At 50.2% G+C, this 18,813-nt stretch overlaps 1 protein-coding gene across 8 annotated transcripts in view; it reads right to left on the reverse strand.

Moving 5' to 3' along the window:
• Window positions 1-58: 58 nt before the first annotated feature.
• Window positions 59-18,813, reverse strand: part of LOC121669310 (claudin-17-like) — a 35,552-nt gene continuing 16,797 nt past the window's right edge. For 2 of the 8 annotated variants that reach the window (XR_006017702.1, XR_006017703.1), the window contains exons 2-8: window positions 17,963-18,125; window positions 16,933-17,606; window positions 11,129-12,485; window positions 9,896-10,622; window positions 8,124-8,294; window positions 7,759-7,878; window positions 5,337-5,582 (exon numbers count right to left, since the gene is read on the reverse strand). Coding sequence is in view for 5 of the 8 variants with exons in the window: in XM_042038077.1 (XP_041894011.1) it covers window positions 5,514-5,582; window positions 7,759-7,881; window positions 8,124-8,297; window positions 9,896-9,977; window positions 10,415-10,622; window positions 12,260-12,269 (666 nt within the window). In the remaining 3 variants the exon portion in view is untranslated. The other 6 variants (XM_042038079.1, XM_042038077.1, XM_042038076.1 and 3 more) reach the window with 6 other exon arrangements.

An 18,813-nucleotide genomic window follows, 5' to 3' on the forward strand; every position in this document is an offset into this window, starting at 1 on the left:
TCCAATAAAGTTGCAGGGCTCCTCTGTCTCCTTTTTGGACAGAAACCCCAGGCACTGGTGGATTTTCCTGACAAGTCTGTGCTTTTATTTCAAATACACAGCAAGATGGCAGCTGGACACATTTGTTTCCAAAGTCACCTTGTCCTGCAACCACCAAACATGAAAGCATACAATAGCATCAGGCTACTACACCCGAGATTGACCCACGATATTTATTCAGCTCTTTCAATCAGCCCAGGGAGGCTGAAGGCTCTGCCAGTTGTGCCTGTAAGCACAGAGCACCAGGGCAGCGTCCACCCTGCCCTCCTCCAGGAGAGCAGAGCTGCAGCATGCCAGAACCTTTTTAGTCACATTTTAGTCAACATTTTAGTCACCCCTGGCCCATCCACAGCAAGTGACAGCCTCAGCCCAGGCCTTTCCTTGCCAGAGAAAAGTGCAGTGTGGAGTGATTATTCCCACCCTCTTTCCTCCACCACAGAGTGTGACCAAGCTCTTCCTCCAGGGCCCTCCTGGACCCCCCTTCCCTAAAAGGCCTTGCTGCTCTACTCGTGTTCCTGAGCAGCCTCTCCTCACCTGTCTCACAGAAGGACACGTTCAGCCATCCAAATAAGCTCCAAGAATCCCCTCAGACACTCGGGGTTCCTGGAGACAGGATCTGGCTGGATATAACCCAGCCTTGGGCACAGGGATGTGTCCCAGCTCCTCCATCACTCCCCTCAAGCCAAACTTTGCCTGTTACTCTCAGAAAACTCATCAACAGCAGCAGTTCAGTTTAAAATTCAACTGCAGGGTTTTTTGCTGAACTCTTACAGCTCCATTCTCCTGCTCCCGCTCCCAAACTGCAGCTCCCGAGTCAGTTCAGAGCATCTGAGCAGGGGAAGGAAGAGGAAAAACTCTGCATCCCTTAGCAGGCACAAATGCACCCATTCAGTGCCAAATGCCTTCCTTGCACACAGAGACAAAACATCCACTAATCCTCTAAATGGGCTTTTCCCCACCAGAATCCACAATGTGGGATTTCAGTTTGGCTCAGCAGGAGGAGGCAACCCCTGAGTTACCTCTCCTGCAGATCAGCTCCTCCTGAGATATTTGTTCCTGCACCACACTCAGATGTGATAGTGCCACAGACTCCTGAGAGCCTAAAATGCTCCATCACACCACCAGCAATCCCCATTTGTGCCACTCAAACCCCGGATGTGCCAGCACCACCCAGCCTGGCTCTACCCTCGGAATCAGGGTTGGATTCCCAGCCCACACACGAGCACTGGGTTGTCTGAGCTCAGAGACTTTGTTTGGGCTCCTCTTTTGATCAACTGGTAAAAGAGAGAAATGGGGCAATATGTAGTCATCAGGTGTTAATGTCAGACATAAAAAGCTCAGGTTTTCTTTGAAATTGATGTTAAATGCTCAAATAAAGCAGTTTTATCTTTCCGCTCTTTGAAAATGAAGTTACCAGTGCAAATGGCACACCCAGTTCCAATGTGATTCCTAGATGGGCCCACTGATAGTGGAAGCATTCAGGAGCCTCTAATTAATGTTATAGAAAACTGTACTTAATTACTTCTTAAGCACTTACATCTGCATGAAGTTGCATTACACTGAATCCATCATCATTTAAATCCATTACCTACACATAAATATGTATCAAATTTGCATTGCAAATGTCTTCATCCTCTGCTTTGTTAATCACAAATGTCATGTCTAAATTACTCCAAAACCTGCAATTCTGGCTTACTCACCAAATAGTTCCATATTAAACAAAATATGCATTATAGGATCAAAATACAATAAAATAGGAGGTGGAGGTCCTCAGGGTAGAGGAAATTATTACCAAAGACACCAGAATGACTCCACTGAAATCAGCTGTCAGTGACAGCTGCTGTGACAGACTTCATAAGACAACAGAAAAAATATATGGCTTAGTGCTAGAAAACCTATTTATGACTGTTTTCTTCAATTTTCATCTAGAATTAGTAAGTGCTGATTCGACTGCTCAAGTGACAAGCTGGACACATCACACCTGTTTTGTGGTGCCTAGAAAATTCCCACTGCAAGATCTGAGCTGGCTGTCCTCAATGCAAATGCTCATGAGTGAATACATGTAATGAATTTCTGTGGAGCACTGCACTGTCTCATCTAAGTTCATCTGAAGCCAAGTTAATAAAAGGCTTCTTTAATTACAGGCACCTTTCCATGCTCCCTTTCAGACTGAGCAGTCAAATGAGCACACAGAGACATTGCTCTCCTCAGCCCCAGCAGCCATTACAGCCTTGTCACAGCACCAGCCACAGGCACAGAAAGGCTCAGGCTGAGCCCTGGGCCACGAAATGACCCCTTAAATGCTGCCATCCATCCCTGCTGGGTAAAGAACCAGAAAAACCCTTCTGAGCTGGACCTGCTTTGGGCACTTATCAACGCCACGGACACCGTCAAATGCAGATTCCAAGGTTTTCAGCTGGGAATAATAAAATGCCCAGCTGCAAACACTCTTGGATCCTGCAGGATGGACAGACAGGATCAGGCTGCTCCAGCTGCATTCCCAAATCAGCCTGGCAAGCACAAAACAGCCAGAGCAAGGCTAGGGCTTTGCAGAGGAGTAGGTGCTGCCTGCAGAGCAGGAGAAGCCATGGAAGATGAGGGGTGGCAAACAGCAGGAAGCCAATACTCTCACAGCACATTTTGGGGAAGTGGTTAAAAATCTGACTGTTCTGGGCCCTGCAGAGGAGATGAGGAGGATGCACCAGCTCCACAAGCACCAGAGAATGCCAAGGACAATCCCAGAGGCCTCTGCTGGGGTAGCACGAACATCCCTGTGCAGGACTGGCAGCAGGATTGCTGCAGGCTTCTCCGTTCACTGAGCCGTGCTGCCAGCCCCACGCTTCCCCCAGAGCACTCCTTACAGTCACTCCACTCCAGAGGGAAATGCCCTGCTCCCTTTGCACCTCGGGGGTCTGGGAAGGGCTGTGGGATACTGCACAGCAGCTCCTTCCCTCCAGCCCAGCACAGGCTGTTCATCTTCCCTGAGAGCCTCCTGACTGCCGCTGTCCCCACGCCTTTCCTCATTCCCAAATAAATGGGGACTGTGCTCTAACCAAACACCCGTGTAAGAACAGTTCCTGCCAGGCTGTTAGAGAGCAGATATCCCCATCAACAGTAAACAGCAAGGGAACAAAATTACTCCTCCATTACAGGCCTGAAAGTAAATTAAGGAGTCAATCAGCACACGTCAAGTAGGAAGATCACAGGATGTCCCATCCCTGGCAGTGTCCAAGGCCAGCTTGGGCAGGGCTTGGAGCAGCCTGGGACAGTGGAAGGCGTCCTAGCCCATGGCAGGGGCTGGAACGAGATGATCCCTAAGGTCCTGTGCAGCCCAGAGCACTCCCTGGCTCCGTGGCCACGGGCAGCCCCTACACGTAGGCATGGACACCCAGGGCCGGCCCTCCTGCCCTGGCCAGCTGGGCCCGGGCCAGCGAGGGGTACCTGGGCCTCGTGGCCGTGTCAGCCCAGCACCAGAAGTGACAGTACATGGCTCCTGCGGCCAGCAGCAGGGCACTGCTGCCCCAGCCCACGTACAGGGCGGCTCCCAGCTCCCGCTTCAGCGGCACGGGCACGTCGGGGTCGTAGAAGTCCCGAATGATGCTGCCCCCAGTCCAGGACACCGGGATGAGGACCAGGCTGCCCGTGAGGAGGAAGGCAACGCCAGCTGCCAGGATGAAGATGCTGATGCCCTGGGGACCCTCCTTGCCGCGCTGAGTGTACTTGGCCCCGACAATGGCCATCAGGAAGGAGACGATGGACAGCCCCACGGCGACGCACATGAGGGCCCGGAAGGCCTCCAGCGGCGGGGGCAGCGCCAGCACCGAGTCGTAGAACTTGCACTGCAGCCTGATGCCCAGCTGACTGATGCAGTCCATCCACAGCCCCTCCCAGATGGTCTCAAACACCACGATGTTGCCATCCACGTAGGCAGAGACCCTCCACTGGGGCATGGCCGTGGCTGCCAGGGTGCCCACCATGCCCACACCGCCGAAAATCAGCCCGGTGATCTGGAGCACGCAGCAAGCCATGCTGCTCCCAAACCTGCTCCCAAACCTGCTCCAGCTGCTGGCCCAGGGGCTGCCAAAGTCACTTACTCACAGAAATCGTGGACACCATGAGAAGGAGTATCGTCTCTGGCCGTTTCCTCATGCAGCAGGTTGGGTTTCTCGGGAGAGGCTTGCTCCAGTCAGGAGTTCAAACAGGTGGAAATCATTCCTGATTGCTCCAAGGCCCTGCTATTTATTTGCTTTGAAATCCCCTCTGACTGCAGCCCATCAAGCCTGACAGGTTTGCAGCCAATGGCAGCCTGGGAGAGGTGTGGCAGGGCTGATTTCACTGCTTCTCACAGGGTGGCTGAAGTGCTGCTAGAATTAAGCAAGTGGCAGGGATTCGATTAAAGGTGCCTAATTGCAGGGCTAACAATTCTTAACTGCGAGACTGCAGCTCTGTTGCAATTCAGTACAGAAAGCCTGAACTTCCGTCTGCTAAAATCTTGTTTAAAGTGGGTCATTACAGTTGTTCTTACAACAAAAGCTTAACTTGAGTCTTGGAGTGGGGCTTATTTTCTAAGTGCTGCAGCCCTGGGAAAACATCTGATTATTATTTTCCTTTAAATCAAGCCAGGAGGTGCTTGGTGTAGCCCTTTAATGTAGATTTCTCATTTTGATCAAATACAAAAGTCTAATCATGGTATTAGACAGGTACAGGAAAGTCAAGTATTCCAATCAACATCAAAGGTTCGCTCTACCAGCTCCAAAATTCACGAGGGAGGCAAAGCAAAGAAGTGGCTGAGCTTCACAGCTCCTGCTTTTGAATCAGGAGTAAAGGCACAGTTAGGAGATGATCCTCTGTGGGTGAACGAGGAGGAGAGTGTTGTCACTGTGTCCCACAGCAGCACTCTTACCCGGTGACACTGCGGGGCTGGGGGCACTTGTCTGATGTGTGTACAGGGAGTACAGCACACGAACCCAGAGTCCCTCCCACAGATCCCTGCAAGCCTGGACAAACACACATTCCAGAGGCTGATCCGCCTCGGGCAGCCCAGGAATAGCTGCTGTGGTAGGGCTTTGGCTGCCTCCATCTCCTGCCCTGTGCTGCGTGACGACAGCTCATGGGTGGTGGTGAAGTTGGAGTGCTGCTGCTTACTCCAGCCCTTTGAACCAGTTAAAAACCAGAAATTTTAAAAAAAAAGTGGCCCACTAAAGACAATAAAGGCCCCAGAAGTGCTCTCAAAGAAAGGCATGGTCTGGGGTTGTTTGTTTGTGGACTCTGTGTGTTTGGAAATATCAGACATTGCCTTTGATGGTATTAATTTAATTACAGCCTTAGGTGCCTACACAGCACATTCAAAGCCAAAGCTGAACCCATGGAAAGGGAATTGTCCACCCAAACCACCCACAGTCCAGTTACTCCTTGGAAGGACGGAAGGAAGGAAGGAAGGAAGTGCCAGATCATGCAAATTATTCAGTTTAATGTTACATTTCCACATGGAAAATGCTCCCGGGGGATCTGGGCAATTGAGCTTCACGTCTACAACCAGGAATCTGGAAAGAAAAAAATGTCTTCAGCTGAGATGTGAAACACAGAAATCAATCCACCATCAGGTTTGTACTTACAGGGAGAGGAGTTTCACATCACTGCAGACAGACAAGAAGAATTCTGTGATGCAGAAGTTGGAGGCACTTTGCTCTGTGCCCCAGTGGAGGTGAAATCAGGGCTCAGAGCTGGGTCTAAAAGAAGCTCCCTCCCCTGGCAGGACACTGCTCCTTTAGGAGAACACTGCACACAAGACCTGTACTATTTGAGTACAGTCTCCATCCATCTTGCTGGACTTCTTTGACCTCTGAATTCCCCAAACTGTTTTTTGGACTTCTTATTTTAACTCCAGAACTAGAAATCAATTTATGATGGAAAATCCCTCTTAAAACCAGCATTTAAATGCCTTTTTTCCCTAACAGAAAACCCCTTTGTGCAACGTTTTCAGGCAGGCAGCTCCCGAAGGTGTGTGCACAGCTGCAGCACAGAGCATGCCTAATGCCCCGAATCCATTCTCCTGGCTGCCTTATCAGGAATGCTGGGAAATAATTCTCCCTCAGATGCCCTGGGAGGGTCAGCAGTTGAGGCCACGCGGAAAATCGCCAGGGCATGGTTTGCAGAGAAGATGAGAACTGCCTGGAGAAATAGGATTAAAATGCAGCAACACATCCAGGGAGGACCAAATGGCCGAGTGGGGCTGGATCTTGAGTGGGAATTAGAGCCTTTGGTGGGTGACATCCTGTGCAGGTGTCAGCAGGAGAGGGGCACAGCCAGGGGACTGCTGCAGGGCCAGTGGCAGGATGGTTCCTGTTGTTGCAACCTGAGGGGAAGGAGGCAGCAGAGGAAAACCACCAAATGGAATCTGAAGGCAAACTTCAGAGGTTTAAAGGAGCTACAGGAGACAGGTTGGGGGAAAAAAAAAAAAAAAAAAAAAGAAACATTAAAAATATCTTGGAACTGGAAAACCTCCTGAACCTCTCCCATGCCAGTGAGCCCCTGACTTCACTAATCTGTGGAAAAAAACACCTTCTGCAAGTAAATCCTGTGTTTGGGTCAGCCTGGAGGGGGCTCTTACAGCCCTGTACCCCCCAGAGAACTGCAGCTCCATTGCAAGGCTCTCAGAAGGAGAGGCTTGGCCGGCTGAGGCATTCTCAAACCTCCCTGAACAGCACCTCTCTCTCAGAGCAGAAACCACAGAAGTTCTCCCAGGGTGGGCAGATACCACGGAGGGAACAAAAGGAAATGCCTGCTTACACCTGACCAGACGCTGGAAGCCTCCTCACTGTGCATCATCCCTCTGCTGTGCTATTGGAATGCTTCCCTGCCTCAAGAGGACAAGACCAGTTCTTATGCAAACATGTCCACCCCAAAATTTGCCTTCAAAGAGGAAAGTGGGTGACTGAGGGAGCACGTAGCCTTTACACCTCATCTCTCCCGGGATCTCTCTCAGATTTACATTTGCTCTTCCCTTCAAATCAGGATGTTCATTTCAATCTTTCCCTGGGGCACCACCTTCTGTTCCCTCTGTGGCTCTTAAAGTGCTGATGCCCCTTGAAAACGAAGAAGCAGAGCATCCCCAGTCCACAGGATTAACCGAACCGAGCCTCAGTGGTTAATTAGTTACAGGCACCAATAATGTAAACACTGAGTTGCCTCCCCAAAAGCAGGATGAACTCCTCTTTGAATAACCTCTCTGTACCTTGACTTTCAGAGTGCTTATCCCTACACACGCACCTATAGAGAGAGCAAGAGGCTTTAATCCTGTACAAATGTACAGCCATAATGGCCAGAGCTCATTACGGGCTCTCCTCGGCAGCACAGAGGCTGTGCTGCAGCCTAATGAGCTGCGCTGGAGGCTCAGTAACACTCCCGGAGCAGGCAGATACGGAGATTTATCAAAGGCACACTTCCAGTCAGTGCTTACAGAGTCCCAGTGACGTCTCTGAGCTCCCAGCTACCCAGGCAGAGCCTGGCAGGGGGACCCCAGCAGGCTGGGGCTCCGTGGGCTCCCTGCATCCCTCCCGTGGGCAGGGGGCTCACCTGGAGCCTCCTCTGCCAGCCCACCCTGCAGGGAGTGCACAGACAGAGAGCAGGCTTGTGGCTGCCTGCGATCGTCTGTTTTGGAAACGCCTGTGAGTGGCATCAGCTCCTTCCTGCTCGTGGCTTTCACTCCCCAATCATTACCTGCTGCGTTAACCACTTTGTTTTCGGCTCCGTAGAGGGCTGCTCAACGAAATCACACTCCGCTTTAATGGCTCCACTGCTTCCTGTGGTATCTTGATTGACTGCCGCATCTCCAGCCTGCTGCTGAGGCAAAAGGTGATCTTGAATCTGTTTTTACACTCAGGAGAAAATGGCCTGAAGCCAACAGAGGCCTTTGTATTTGTGCTACCTTTAATATTGCTGCCTGCGCTTCCACTCTCAGTTTTTAATGTTAAAAGATGAAAGGGCGCCTCCTTCCCCCCCTCTTCAAGCGTGGCACATTTTGGGGTGAGAGGAACACCTGCTCTCCTTAGACAGGGATTTCCCCTGGTCACTTGGGCACTCACCTCCAACTCCAGCTCCGGGGCGACCCCTGACTGACGCTGGAATTGCAAAGAACTGACATTTATCTTCTGCCACCTCCTCCAGCACACCCGAAATCCCCAGCCTGAGAGAACGGCCGGAGTCCTGCTGGTGCTCCACGTCTGATGGATCCTGTCCCCTGGACACTGAGGAACCTGCTTGCAGTGCAATGAAACCCCACAGTAATCAAATATCAAACACTCCTCCGAGTATTTAATCCACCTAAACCGCTTCAGGCTTTTACAAGGAATCTGTCACCTCCCCGCCTGCACACGGGAGCAGAACAAGCTGACAGAGATAGAAGCTGCCAGAAAACTGCTGCCTCACTCTGCTGCCTACAGACAGCACCTCCAAGTGTATTTGGGGGCTGCTGATGGCCCTGCTGACACTGAGCTGTCGGAAATGCAGCAACTTCCCAGGGCAGCACTGGCTGCTCTCCGGAGTGCCAGCAGTTAGGCTGTCACTGCGTGGGGCACAGGGGAACTGCTTTATTTGCGTGCCTTAATGGGTGGAGTGAAAGAGGCAGAGAGGGTAGATGGTGGCAGCGATGGCCTACAGACAGGTGAGAGGCAGGCTTTGTAGAAAGAGGTGATAGCTTTTATCAGACTGGCTGATGCTCTCAGAAACAAGATTAGGCTCGGCCTCCCAAGATTGGTTTTGGAGCTCAGCATTATAATGCACCTCTGAACTAGAGCTTCCCAGTAGCCAAGCAGTGCTGGGAACTAAACCAGTAGGTCTCAAACCATGAAGAAAAGGGGGTTTTCCATCTTTCCTAGTCATGATTTGGACACCTCCCTGTCCAGTCCTGTCTCCCTCAGGTTCTGTCCTCTCCCAAGCCCATGTCCTGAATGCAATTACATTCTTAATTTTCACCTCCAAAATAAACCCCAGTAACGTGAGCTGTTTGCCCCAGTGATGTGCTGGAAGCTAGGGGGCTGGAAGTTAGGGAAGGGAAAGGAAAAAAGACAGAAAACGGTCTGACATGTGCAGACTGACTTTAAAATAAGGATAAAACAGAGGAGAAGGAGGTCTCAGGAAACCTGGTGCTGTTGTGTGGAACGGGGCTCACATTGCAGGCAGAAGATGGAATTGAAGGATCATTAGGATGAGAGGAGCTGCATCTCTGCACAAGGCCATTGCCAAGGAGGTGAGAGTGCCTGGAGCAGCCAGGGAGAACAGCTCCTGTGATCCTGATCTCGTTATTCCTTATTAACCACACTGAACAGCTTAGGGGTGGGAATGGGGACGAGGCTTAAGAATTCCTCAGGAAGAAGTGAATGAGAAGTAAAACAAAATGTAGCATGGATGCAGTGAAAAATAAGTTCAGGTTTTGTTTGGTATCATTTCTAGAAAATAAAAGTTGGTAAAATCAAATCCATTTGGACCTTATTAAAGCACCTGGCTCAGCATGGAAAATCAACAGAGACACTGGAGGGATGGCACGGAGTACCAAGAATGCAACGTGGAGGCAGAACCACGAGTCAGTGAAACAAAAAAGGCTCTGCTGCAAGGAGAACTATCACACCCCTATGTCCAGACACTGATTTCTGCTGCTGATGGAGCCAAGGATTTCTCTGGGGCCTCATCCTACTCCCCTCAGGAATCCAACAACAAAGGAGGAACTGCAGCCAGGAAATCTGCACCAGGCCCCAGCTGGGGATGTGCTGTCAGTGGCTGAGCCCCACAGCCAGGATGATGAAGTGGAGTGCATCCCACCCACCCTGGGAAGGGCTCTCCTGGCTCTGACAACATTTACCTGAGCTGTGGCCACCTGCAGGCAGTGTGCTCCCCGTGCTCTGCAGCTTCTCTGGGACTCTGCACAGTTCAGGGCAACAAACCTGGAAAGGGAGAGGAGAAGCAGCCAAAACCAGCCAGAGGGGGTAAATGAGTGTGGGGAGGAGTGTGAGGAGGGTGACAGAGAGGAAGGAATTGGAGGTGATGAAGCTGAGCAAGGGGGGCTCAAGAAGCCAGGTGGGATCAGTCCTGAAGGAAGGAAAAGCTTTCAGAGCTAAAGGAAAGCTGCCGACTGTGGGAAAGGAATCGCAGAGCAGCCTTGCTCTGCAGCCAGGAGATTTAGTTCCAGCTGCCTGAAAACCCTCTCTAGTGAAAATGACTACTAAGGGCTGGGATATACTTCTAGGGACACCGCAGAACAGCCACCTCTGGAGGTTTTATTGCAGGAACAGCTCTCAGGAACAATTGTGGCGCTTTTATTCACCAAAAGAGCAAGGGAGCAGTCCAGAGGTATCAGCTTTTCTAGAGGAACTTCACCCACCTGAGCCGAACGAGCATTTCCTCCTCTGCCCTGCAGGGTGGGCATCCACTTACACGGCCCAGAGGGCACCAGGTGCACCTGGAAAGGCTCCACTTCCGTGGAATGTGCGCGAGTGCCCAACGTGCCGAGTGAAGGGGGACAGGGCAGACCCCCTCGGTTTCATCTCTGAAAGCAATACTGCTTATTCCCCACATCAATGCTCTTGTCCCTAAGCAGGAAAAAGGGTTTCACATCATAAACTCCCAATAAAATACTTACAACAGTCAATCAAACTCCAGAACAGGACTGTTGCTCTCCATTAAACACCACAAATTGAATTACGCTCCCAGTTGAGTCAAAGGCAAAATTCCATCGATTTCCGTGGGTCTGGAGTTACACTTTATTATTGGTTACAAAATTCTATTAAAATACTGCTACTATTGATTGGTTTGGGTCATTCATTAAATCGATTTGTCTGGAATTACTTATTTTTTTACTAGGCTTGGTTTCTTTACATTGCTGCTTATTGGGGGGGTCATGATCTTAATAGGAGTAATATAGTTTAGCCTGTTTTAATGGGAGTGAATACTATGGTTGTTTATGTTCCTTATCTCTATAAACTATGCTGGTGTGAGTGGGTTTCAGCAAAAGTCTTGACCTGGTTGTACAAAAGACCCTTTAAAAAAATCAAATATACATATGTATATGTATGTATACATATATATATATACACACCACAGAGTCCTGTGGCAAGCAACCAGCACAGTTCTTGTGCTCTGTGCAATGCTGGAAAATGCTGTGAGCCATGAGTCTGCTGCCTCTGAAAGAAGGTTGTGAATGAGTTTGACCTGTTTGGGTTACAAAGGAAATATTAACTTTCCCTGAAAGGATGATAATTAGGATGTACATAGAGAGCTGTGTTTATTCTCTGAAATAAGGGATATTTTTTCATGTGTTTCAGCTTACCTTCCTCTGCTGGGTAAATTCTCCATGCAACCCTCCATTAAGCCTACAGTAAATCAATCCCTTGGTGAATGCTTTTCTTTTAAACCATTATTATCTTGTCTTTATTCACTGTTATCCCTTCTTTCTCAGGCAGAAAACAAAACCCCTCAGCCGCTTAACTCCTCCTTTCATTGCAACAGGCCAGGCTTTCATACCGTGGTGTAATTCTAAGCCCTTTTTTACTGCTTGTCATACAAAATGCACCCAAAGCAGAAGCAGAGCCACACAGCCCAAAAGCTGTTCCAAGGTGCCACCCAAATAAGCCAAGCTGCTGCCCCAGTGCCATTACCCATCCACGTGTGCGTGCACTGGGATGGTGCAGCAGAGCCCCCGGCGTGTGGCTGAGCCCCCAGCTGCAGCACAGAGCAGCAGGAGGCACAGGCAGGCTCTCATTCCCTTCAGTGCCCGAGCCCCAATCCCTCTGGAAGAACTGGGACAGGGAGAGCCACTTGGGATAAATGTGCCTTCTGAGGCAAATGCTCTGTGTTGGATTTGTTTATCTGAAGAAACAATGAAAAGCCCCAAGCCCTGCCCTTAGCTGTGGCTGTGTTCTGCAGCTCTAGGGATGGAGCAGGCCCAGCAGGGAGACACTGGTGCCACTCCTGGGTCTGTTGTACAGAAATCAGGAGTATCCCACCCCAGCTCAGTAGCACAGTGCCAGGGGAAAGCAGAGCCAGCTCCGTGCCACAGGGCTTCTCCTCTGCTCCCAAAAGCACTTTTGTTCTGATGCTTTGGGGAGAGCACTGCAGAGACAGGATCCAGGAACAAAGCAAAGCTAAAGGATACGGAGAAATTAACCCTGAACCCAAAGCTGCAACGCACCGTTTAAGGGGGAGAAAGAAGACCCAAACCTGCCAGTACCTCCACACATACATAGCTCTAGACTCCTCTTGCTGCACACCGAGCTGTGGGAATGAGCAGGATTCCAGAGATATCCATGTGCCTAAAGGACTGCACATTCAGCTCCTCAGGATGGGGTATAAGCCACGTAACAAATTGTTTTCCTCTGCAGAAGTCAGCAACTTGCCTAAGATGGAAGGAAGTGCAACGGGAAGCATGGGTGCCTCAAGACCTGTGAGAGCTATACCTGTATAAATAGTTTAGAAAAACATCATTTCAAATAAAAAATTAAAAATAATTTTTAAAAAAAGCCCACCACAAAAGCCACAAAAACCCCTTAAGAATTATGGCGAGAAGGTGAACTGTTCACTGAAGGGTTCTTGTGTGATGCGACCTTTCTTTCCTGGAAAATGCCAGGTGAAGAAATGAGTGAAAACCAGAACACCAGAAACCACAGGTAAAAACCTAAGAACAGACCCCACACAGACATGGAACAGTAGATCCTTTTCACAAATTCTTGTAGCTATGGGTGTATGCATGAGGTATTCAGCCTAATCTCTGAATGTGCCCCAGCACGGGAACTAGAAACCCAGCCTTAAACGAGGATTCTTTTGCTGTAAAATAGAGCTCCTCGTGTTAAGAGACAACCTAATTTGTTACACAGTAAAAGAACAATTTAGGATTTAACTGCCTAGATACTGAAATACAAGCCAGCTGCTATTCATCTGAACTTTCCCTCCTCTAGCTTTTTCCTTGCCCTTTACAGCTCTTCAAAAGCAGAAAGCAAATGCACAAGTGCTAAATGTGCCAGCTCGCTGGCATATCAGAGATAGAGGAGGGATAGAAGTCCCATTTACAGGGAATATCTTACGCTCCTCGAGTGTGTTTCTGTGGGTAAAACCATGGTTAGGGGGGAAGGCAGAGTAAGAAGCATCCTACAAATCTTTCCATATTCCGTTTGTCTTTCATAGCCACCGAGTTTCCCAACCTCTGCAGCTGGCTGCTGCCCATGAAAACATGGGAAAATGGGGAAGGCAGGGGACCTCTCCTGCTGCTTCTGGCCCCCTGAGCCCTGATCTGTCCTTTTGGTGTTGTTTGCTGCTTTGCCTGCTGCAAACTTGTCCCGCCATCCGGCCCCCATCACTGCTGGCTTCAGGAAAACTGAGTGGGGAAAATGCCTTGGATGACCGGATTCCTGGAATCACAGAGTAATTCAAGTCAGAAGGAGCCTCTGAGTGTCATCTCATCCAACCCATGCTTGAAGCCGTGCCCTTCAAACTCACGAGGCTAAGAGCCCAATCAAGATCCATTTCCATCCTCAAAAATGTCCCCAGGTTTTCCTGGGGGAGGAGGAGGGGGTTAAATCCTTCTCCCCCAGGAGGAGCGTGAGGAGAGCCTATGAAAGCACAGCATTTCCCTGTGAGAATGGATTTGACACAGCCAACACAGAATAATGGAACCACCATGGCATGGCCCTGCAGCCCCGTGGCTGCCACTCAAACAGCAAAGGAAGAGCTCCCAGCCCCAGCAGAACCAATAAACAGGCACTTCAGTAATACTCCAGCAGGTAAACACAAGCGTGGTGCAAACGGCAGGGCTGATTTCTCTCAGAGACTGCTGAAGTTCTAATTTGCAGGACATGGAAAATAATTAGCAGAGCAAATATAATTTAACCACGTTATTGATTAATTTACAAACCCATTAAAGCTCCCATATAAATTCATGGTGGGATTGTGTCTGAGCCAAGGATTCAGTATTCGTACATTCTTGGAAGGATTAAATTTAAGTGCCTTATCTTGCTCAAAACCATTTTTGGAAGGAAATGAGGGGAAATCTTATTTAATGTTATGAATTGCATCTGCTTGTTTATAATTAAAACACAGGAAAGGGGCAAGTGATGAATCTCATTATTTGTTCTCCTCTCTATTCCAACGTGTCATTTCATCATGGGGAAATATCAAAAATGCCTGTGAGTAGCTAACCACAGCTCACTGTCGGCCACAGGATCCTAACAGTGTGTTAGAAAACAAATATGTCCAGGCAAAATCTAGCCTTTCCTTTCCTCCTTCCCTTGCCTTCCCTTTCCCACTACATTAAGGAATTAATACCCCTGAAGTCAGTGTCCAACTTCTCTGTACAACCTGTGTGTTTTCCTGCTCTGTGCTCCCAGCTCTGCCCTCCTCCCCTTCCTGCTCCCCAGAGCAGGTGAGAGCTGCAGCACTTTTATTCTCTATATTTGGACCTAAAATGTCCTAAAAATATAGGCCTAGAGCAACTCCAGCTCTGCCTGGGCAGAGAATACACAACATTTCAGGGCTGCTTTGGTGTGTGTTGGCTCCAAACAGGTCCCCATGCTCAGGACATTCTGTTCCCTGTCCCTTTGGCACTTGGTATTCCGGTTAATCCCCTCCTGTGGGAGCAAGAAGGGATTGTTCCTCACCCTCCTCATGGCTCTCCTTCCCCTGCTGCTCTCTTTGGGGAGGAGATAACCCTGCCACGGCCCCCTTTCTCACAGCTCCCCTGGGAATCCACAACCCCACTTAAATCCCACCTACCAAACAGGTGACAAAGTGATGATGCCCCCCTTGGATCAACACGTGGTGCAGGAAATTCAGTTTCCCTGGTTTTACCTTCTGTGTGTTTTGTGAGGTGCTAACGCAGGACATTTTCCAGGCTTGGAACAGGGACCCTGTTCCAAAGTAGGATTTCTGTAGGCACACAGTGGCTAAAGAGCTTCAGAGGCTGCAACTCCCTGAAGCCTCAGAGCTGCAGCCTCAGATGGATACAGACACTGCCTGAGCTGATCTGATTAAAAGTTTCACATCTGTGGACAAAACCGATCATTTGTGGCCCTTCTGCCCCAGCCTACTGGAGGTCACAACACCATGTTACATCTCATTTCCTTTTCTAACAGCTCCCCAGGGTTTGGCATTCAGCCTTCCTGACATTCTTGCTGTGAAGGGCTGCCCATCCTGAAGGGCCCTCCCAGCACTTCCACAAGTGTGACATGACAGTTCATTGAAGATAAGAACCACTGGCAAGGCTGCCCTTCTGTTACAGCCCCAGTGCCTCGGTGGCTGCAGCAGGATTTCACAGGTGGGAATTAGAGCAAAACTTCCTATTTACCTGCTTGCCAAGAGCCTGTACTGGGAGTTCAGCAGAGGAAATGCTGACTGGGCAGAGAACGGATGGAGAGCCCCTGTGCTCAGGTGAGACCCCACCTGCAGAGCTGCCCCAGCCCTGGGGCCAGCAGCACAAGGACCTGGAGCTACTGGAGAGTCCAGAGGAGGCCCCGGAGCTGCCCCAGGGCTGGAGCCCCTCTGCTCTGGAGCCAGGCTGGGAGAGCTGGGGGTGCTCACCTGGAGAGGAGAAGGCTCCAGGGAGAGCTGAGAGCCCCTTGCAGGGCCTAAAGGGGCTCCAGGAGAGCTGGAGAGGGACTGGGGACAAGGCATGGAGGGACAGGACACAGGGAATGGCTTCCCACTGAATAAAGGTAGACTTAGAATGGATGCTAAGGAAGGAATCCTTCCCTGGGAGGGTGGAGTGGCACAGCTTGCCCAGAGAAGCCTCTGTTACCTGTCCAAGCCCTCTGCTGAGAAAGCTTCTCCCTGCCTCCTTCCCTGCTCTGCCCCCAGGTGTGGAACCCCTCCAGTGGGAGGGCACAGCAGCTCCAGGGCAGTGCAGGTTCACATGTGGGACCATTCCGAGAGCTCAGCCCTGACAGGGGGAGCTCTGCTTTTATCTGAGACACGAGAGCCCTCCCTCAGCCCCCAGACGAGGAGCACACCTGCAGCAGGGATCCAAGGCAGCCTCTGACTGCTCCTGGGAGGGCTCACACAGCCACAGCTGTTCCTGGCATCCCCTGAGCCCAGGGAAACACGCAATGTCCTGGGCTGGAAGGGCCCCACAGGGATCACCGAGTCCGGCTCAGGGCCCTGCACAGCCACCCCAACAAGGCCACCCCGTCCCTGGGAGCGCTGTCTCACAGGAAACACAAGGGAATTGTCCCACAGCTCCTCTGCCCTGACGTGCTGCTCCTCAAGCACTGCAGCAGTTCGCTGCCAGCAGCAGTGAGAGCGTTCCTCCTCCTGGCAACGCTGACCAATTCTACTCCAGTGACTTGAAAAACTCCTGCCCCTAAAATCACTCTCCTCGGCAGATTTAAACAAAACCAAATTTACCTTTTGGTCAAATGCCTTAGACAAAATCAGGAGTGTTGGCTTCTATCATGAAATTAAAGATTAAATGGGTAATGGCTGGGAAACAGCTCACACCCATGGCAAACTCTCATCTACCTTGTTTTTGCATTTCCACATTTGTATAATAAAATAATTTTTATATTCCTGTTTTCTATAAAATACTGATATCAATAAATCTATGACACAGGTGTCATTAACCCACAGTTTCCCCTCTGTAGGGAAGCAGGGACAGGGAATTGCTCTTGTGAAAAACCAGCCAGGTCAAGTTCCTTCCCTTGGTGGCTTCTGCAGTGCTGTCCTCGCTCAGTGACAGAGTTTTTGTGCAGCTCCAAGGAGAACAAACACAGGGATGTGCTGGAGAGGGGTGGAGGGGATGGAGGAGCATGGGGAGGAAAAGCAGAGCCCTTCACTTCCAACCCCTTCTCTTCCCTCCCCTGCAGTGTGCCAAACAATCTGTATCTCAGTATTTTGTTCTGAAGCTGTGTTGCCTCTTACCTTGTTACACCGTGGTTTTGTACTTGATCTTAATCTTCCTCTGTTTAGCTGGTACCAGCCTCCGGCCTCCTCGCATTTAAGGATTTTCTGTCTGCAGAAATTTCCCATTAGGAGTAGGGAAAACCAAAGTGTTTCTGTGGAGAAATCATCACATAGGATCCCACGTTACACGCAGGGGGAAAAAAGAAAAGATAAGGCCATTTTAGCATGAATTCATTTTCCTAAAGCTTAAAGAAAGATCACATCATTTATTTTTTGCTTAATGCTGTTTCCCATAGGATGCAGGCAGGATGGAGGCAGTGCAGTGAAATTACAGCCATTTACAATCCTGCAGCACAGCAGACTCCAGGCTCTCTCCAGAGCGTGCCTCCAGCTCCCACCAACAGCTCTGGAGTCCTCTGGAGGGAACATTCACTTCATAATTTCACCACAAACCCGAGAGTCAACATCAGCTCCAGTGCTGCTAAATTATTCCCCCCTCACAAAAGCAGCTGTGAAAGAACATTATCATTACAGATCTCAAACAAGCTTTCCTTTGGTTGTTGTTACAAATTCTCATTTACGACTGTTGATGAATATTAATTCTCATTATCCCAAAATACCACCGAAGGTACGTTCAGTCACGAATTCCTCATAAAGATAATCAGGATTTCATACTTGCAGCCTTCCAGGACCTACAAGTCAAATGGAGAGAGATTGTTTACAGGGGCTTGGAGTAGCAGGACACAGGGAATGGCTGCAAAATAAAAGATAGTGGGTTTAGATGGGATTTGGGGAAGGAATTGTTCCCTGGGAGGGTGGGGAGGCCCTGGCACAGGGTGCCCAGAGCAGCTGTGGCTGCCCCTGGATCCCTGGCAGTGCCCAAGGCCAGGTTGGAGCAGCCTGGGACAGTGGAAGGTGTCCCTGCCCATGGCAGGGGCAGGAATGGGATGAGCTTCCAGGTCCCCTCCAACCCAAACCACGTTTCTATTTGAGCAAAGACAGCCGGTGTTGCACTGATTCATCTGCAAAAGCTCTGCAAAATATTTACCGTGACTGATGAGTCCTTGGGCTTGTATTTCCAGGAATTTGGCCTCAGCTTTCCTGGTTTCATCGTTTCCCAGAGACCTCCTCCCACTCAGCCACCCTCACACCAGGCTGCCTCAGCTTTTCTAAACCCAGGCAGCAAATGAAGGCACCGGGGTCAGGCAGAGCTGGGAGAGAAACAAAATGTGCTCTAATGAATTCTGCCTGGCCGTTTCTTAATTCTCCTCCTGCAAAGCACCCAAACAAACCCACTCAGGATGTTGGCTTCCAAGCAGTGCAGGCTGAGGGCTTAATTAGCCCAGAGCTCCCCAGATCGATCAGCACTGCAGTTAGAACCCAAGAAAGGAGGCAGGAATGGCCCTCGGATCTCTCAGTGTGCCCTGGATCAAAGGAGATGCTGAACACCTGAGATCAGGTGATAACATGATCCTTCTTTTAAAAGCGTGATGAAAACTGTCACTGCTGGCCTCGGGTCTCTTTGATCTGCTGGAGTGGGGCCCTCCTGGAGAGCAGCAGGGACATCAAACCCCTCAGGCACCCTGGGGCTGAGCTGTAGCGTCACACCCTCACCCTTCTGGGGCTGCTTCTGGGAAAGGTGGAACATCTTGGCACACGGGGTCACAGCTGCCTTTGGATGAAAAATAAACGGGAAAGCCTCAGGAGCAGGTGAATGGCTGCAGCCACGGGTGTAAAGGATGCTGCCTTAGGAATTCTCTCTGGAAGCCATCCCTTCCCAGAAGATGAGACTCCCAAAGTGTCTCAAAAGAGGCGCCTGCTCTGTTTGTCTGTCCTGGCTCCTCCTGGCTGGGCTCCTCAGGGAACCCTTGGCAATGCAGCTGTCTGATGGCAGTGCTG

Source organism: Corvus kubaryi, unplaced genomic scaffold (genome assembly GCF_017639235.1).
Source record: "Corvus kubaryi isolate FWS band 111438036 unplaced genomic scaffold, C.kubaryi_AGA036_p1.0 37391, whole genome shotgun sequence".
Taxonomy (NCBI): Eukaryota; Metazoa; Chordata; class Aves; order Passeriformes; family Corvidae; genus Corvus; species Corvus kubaryi.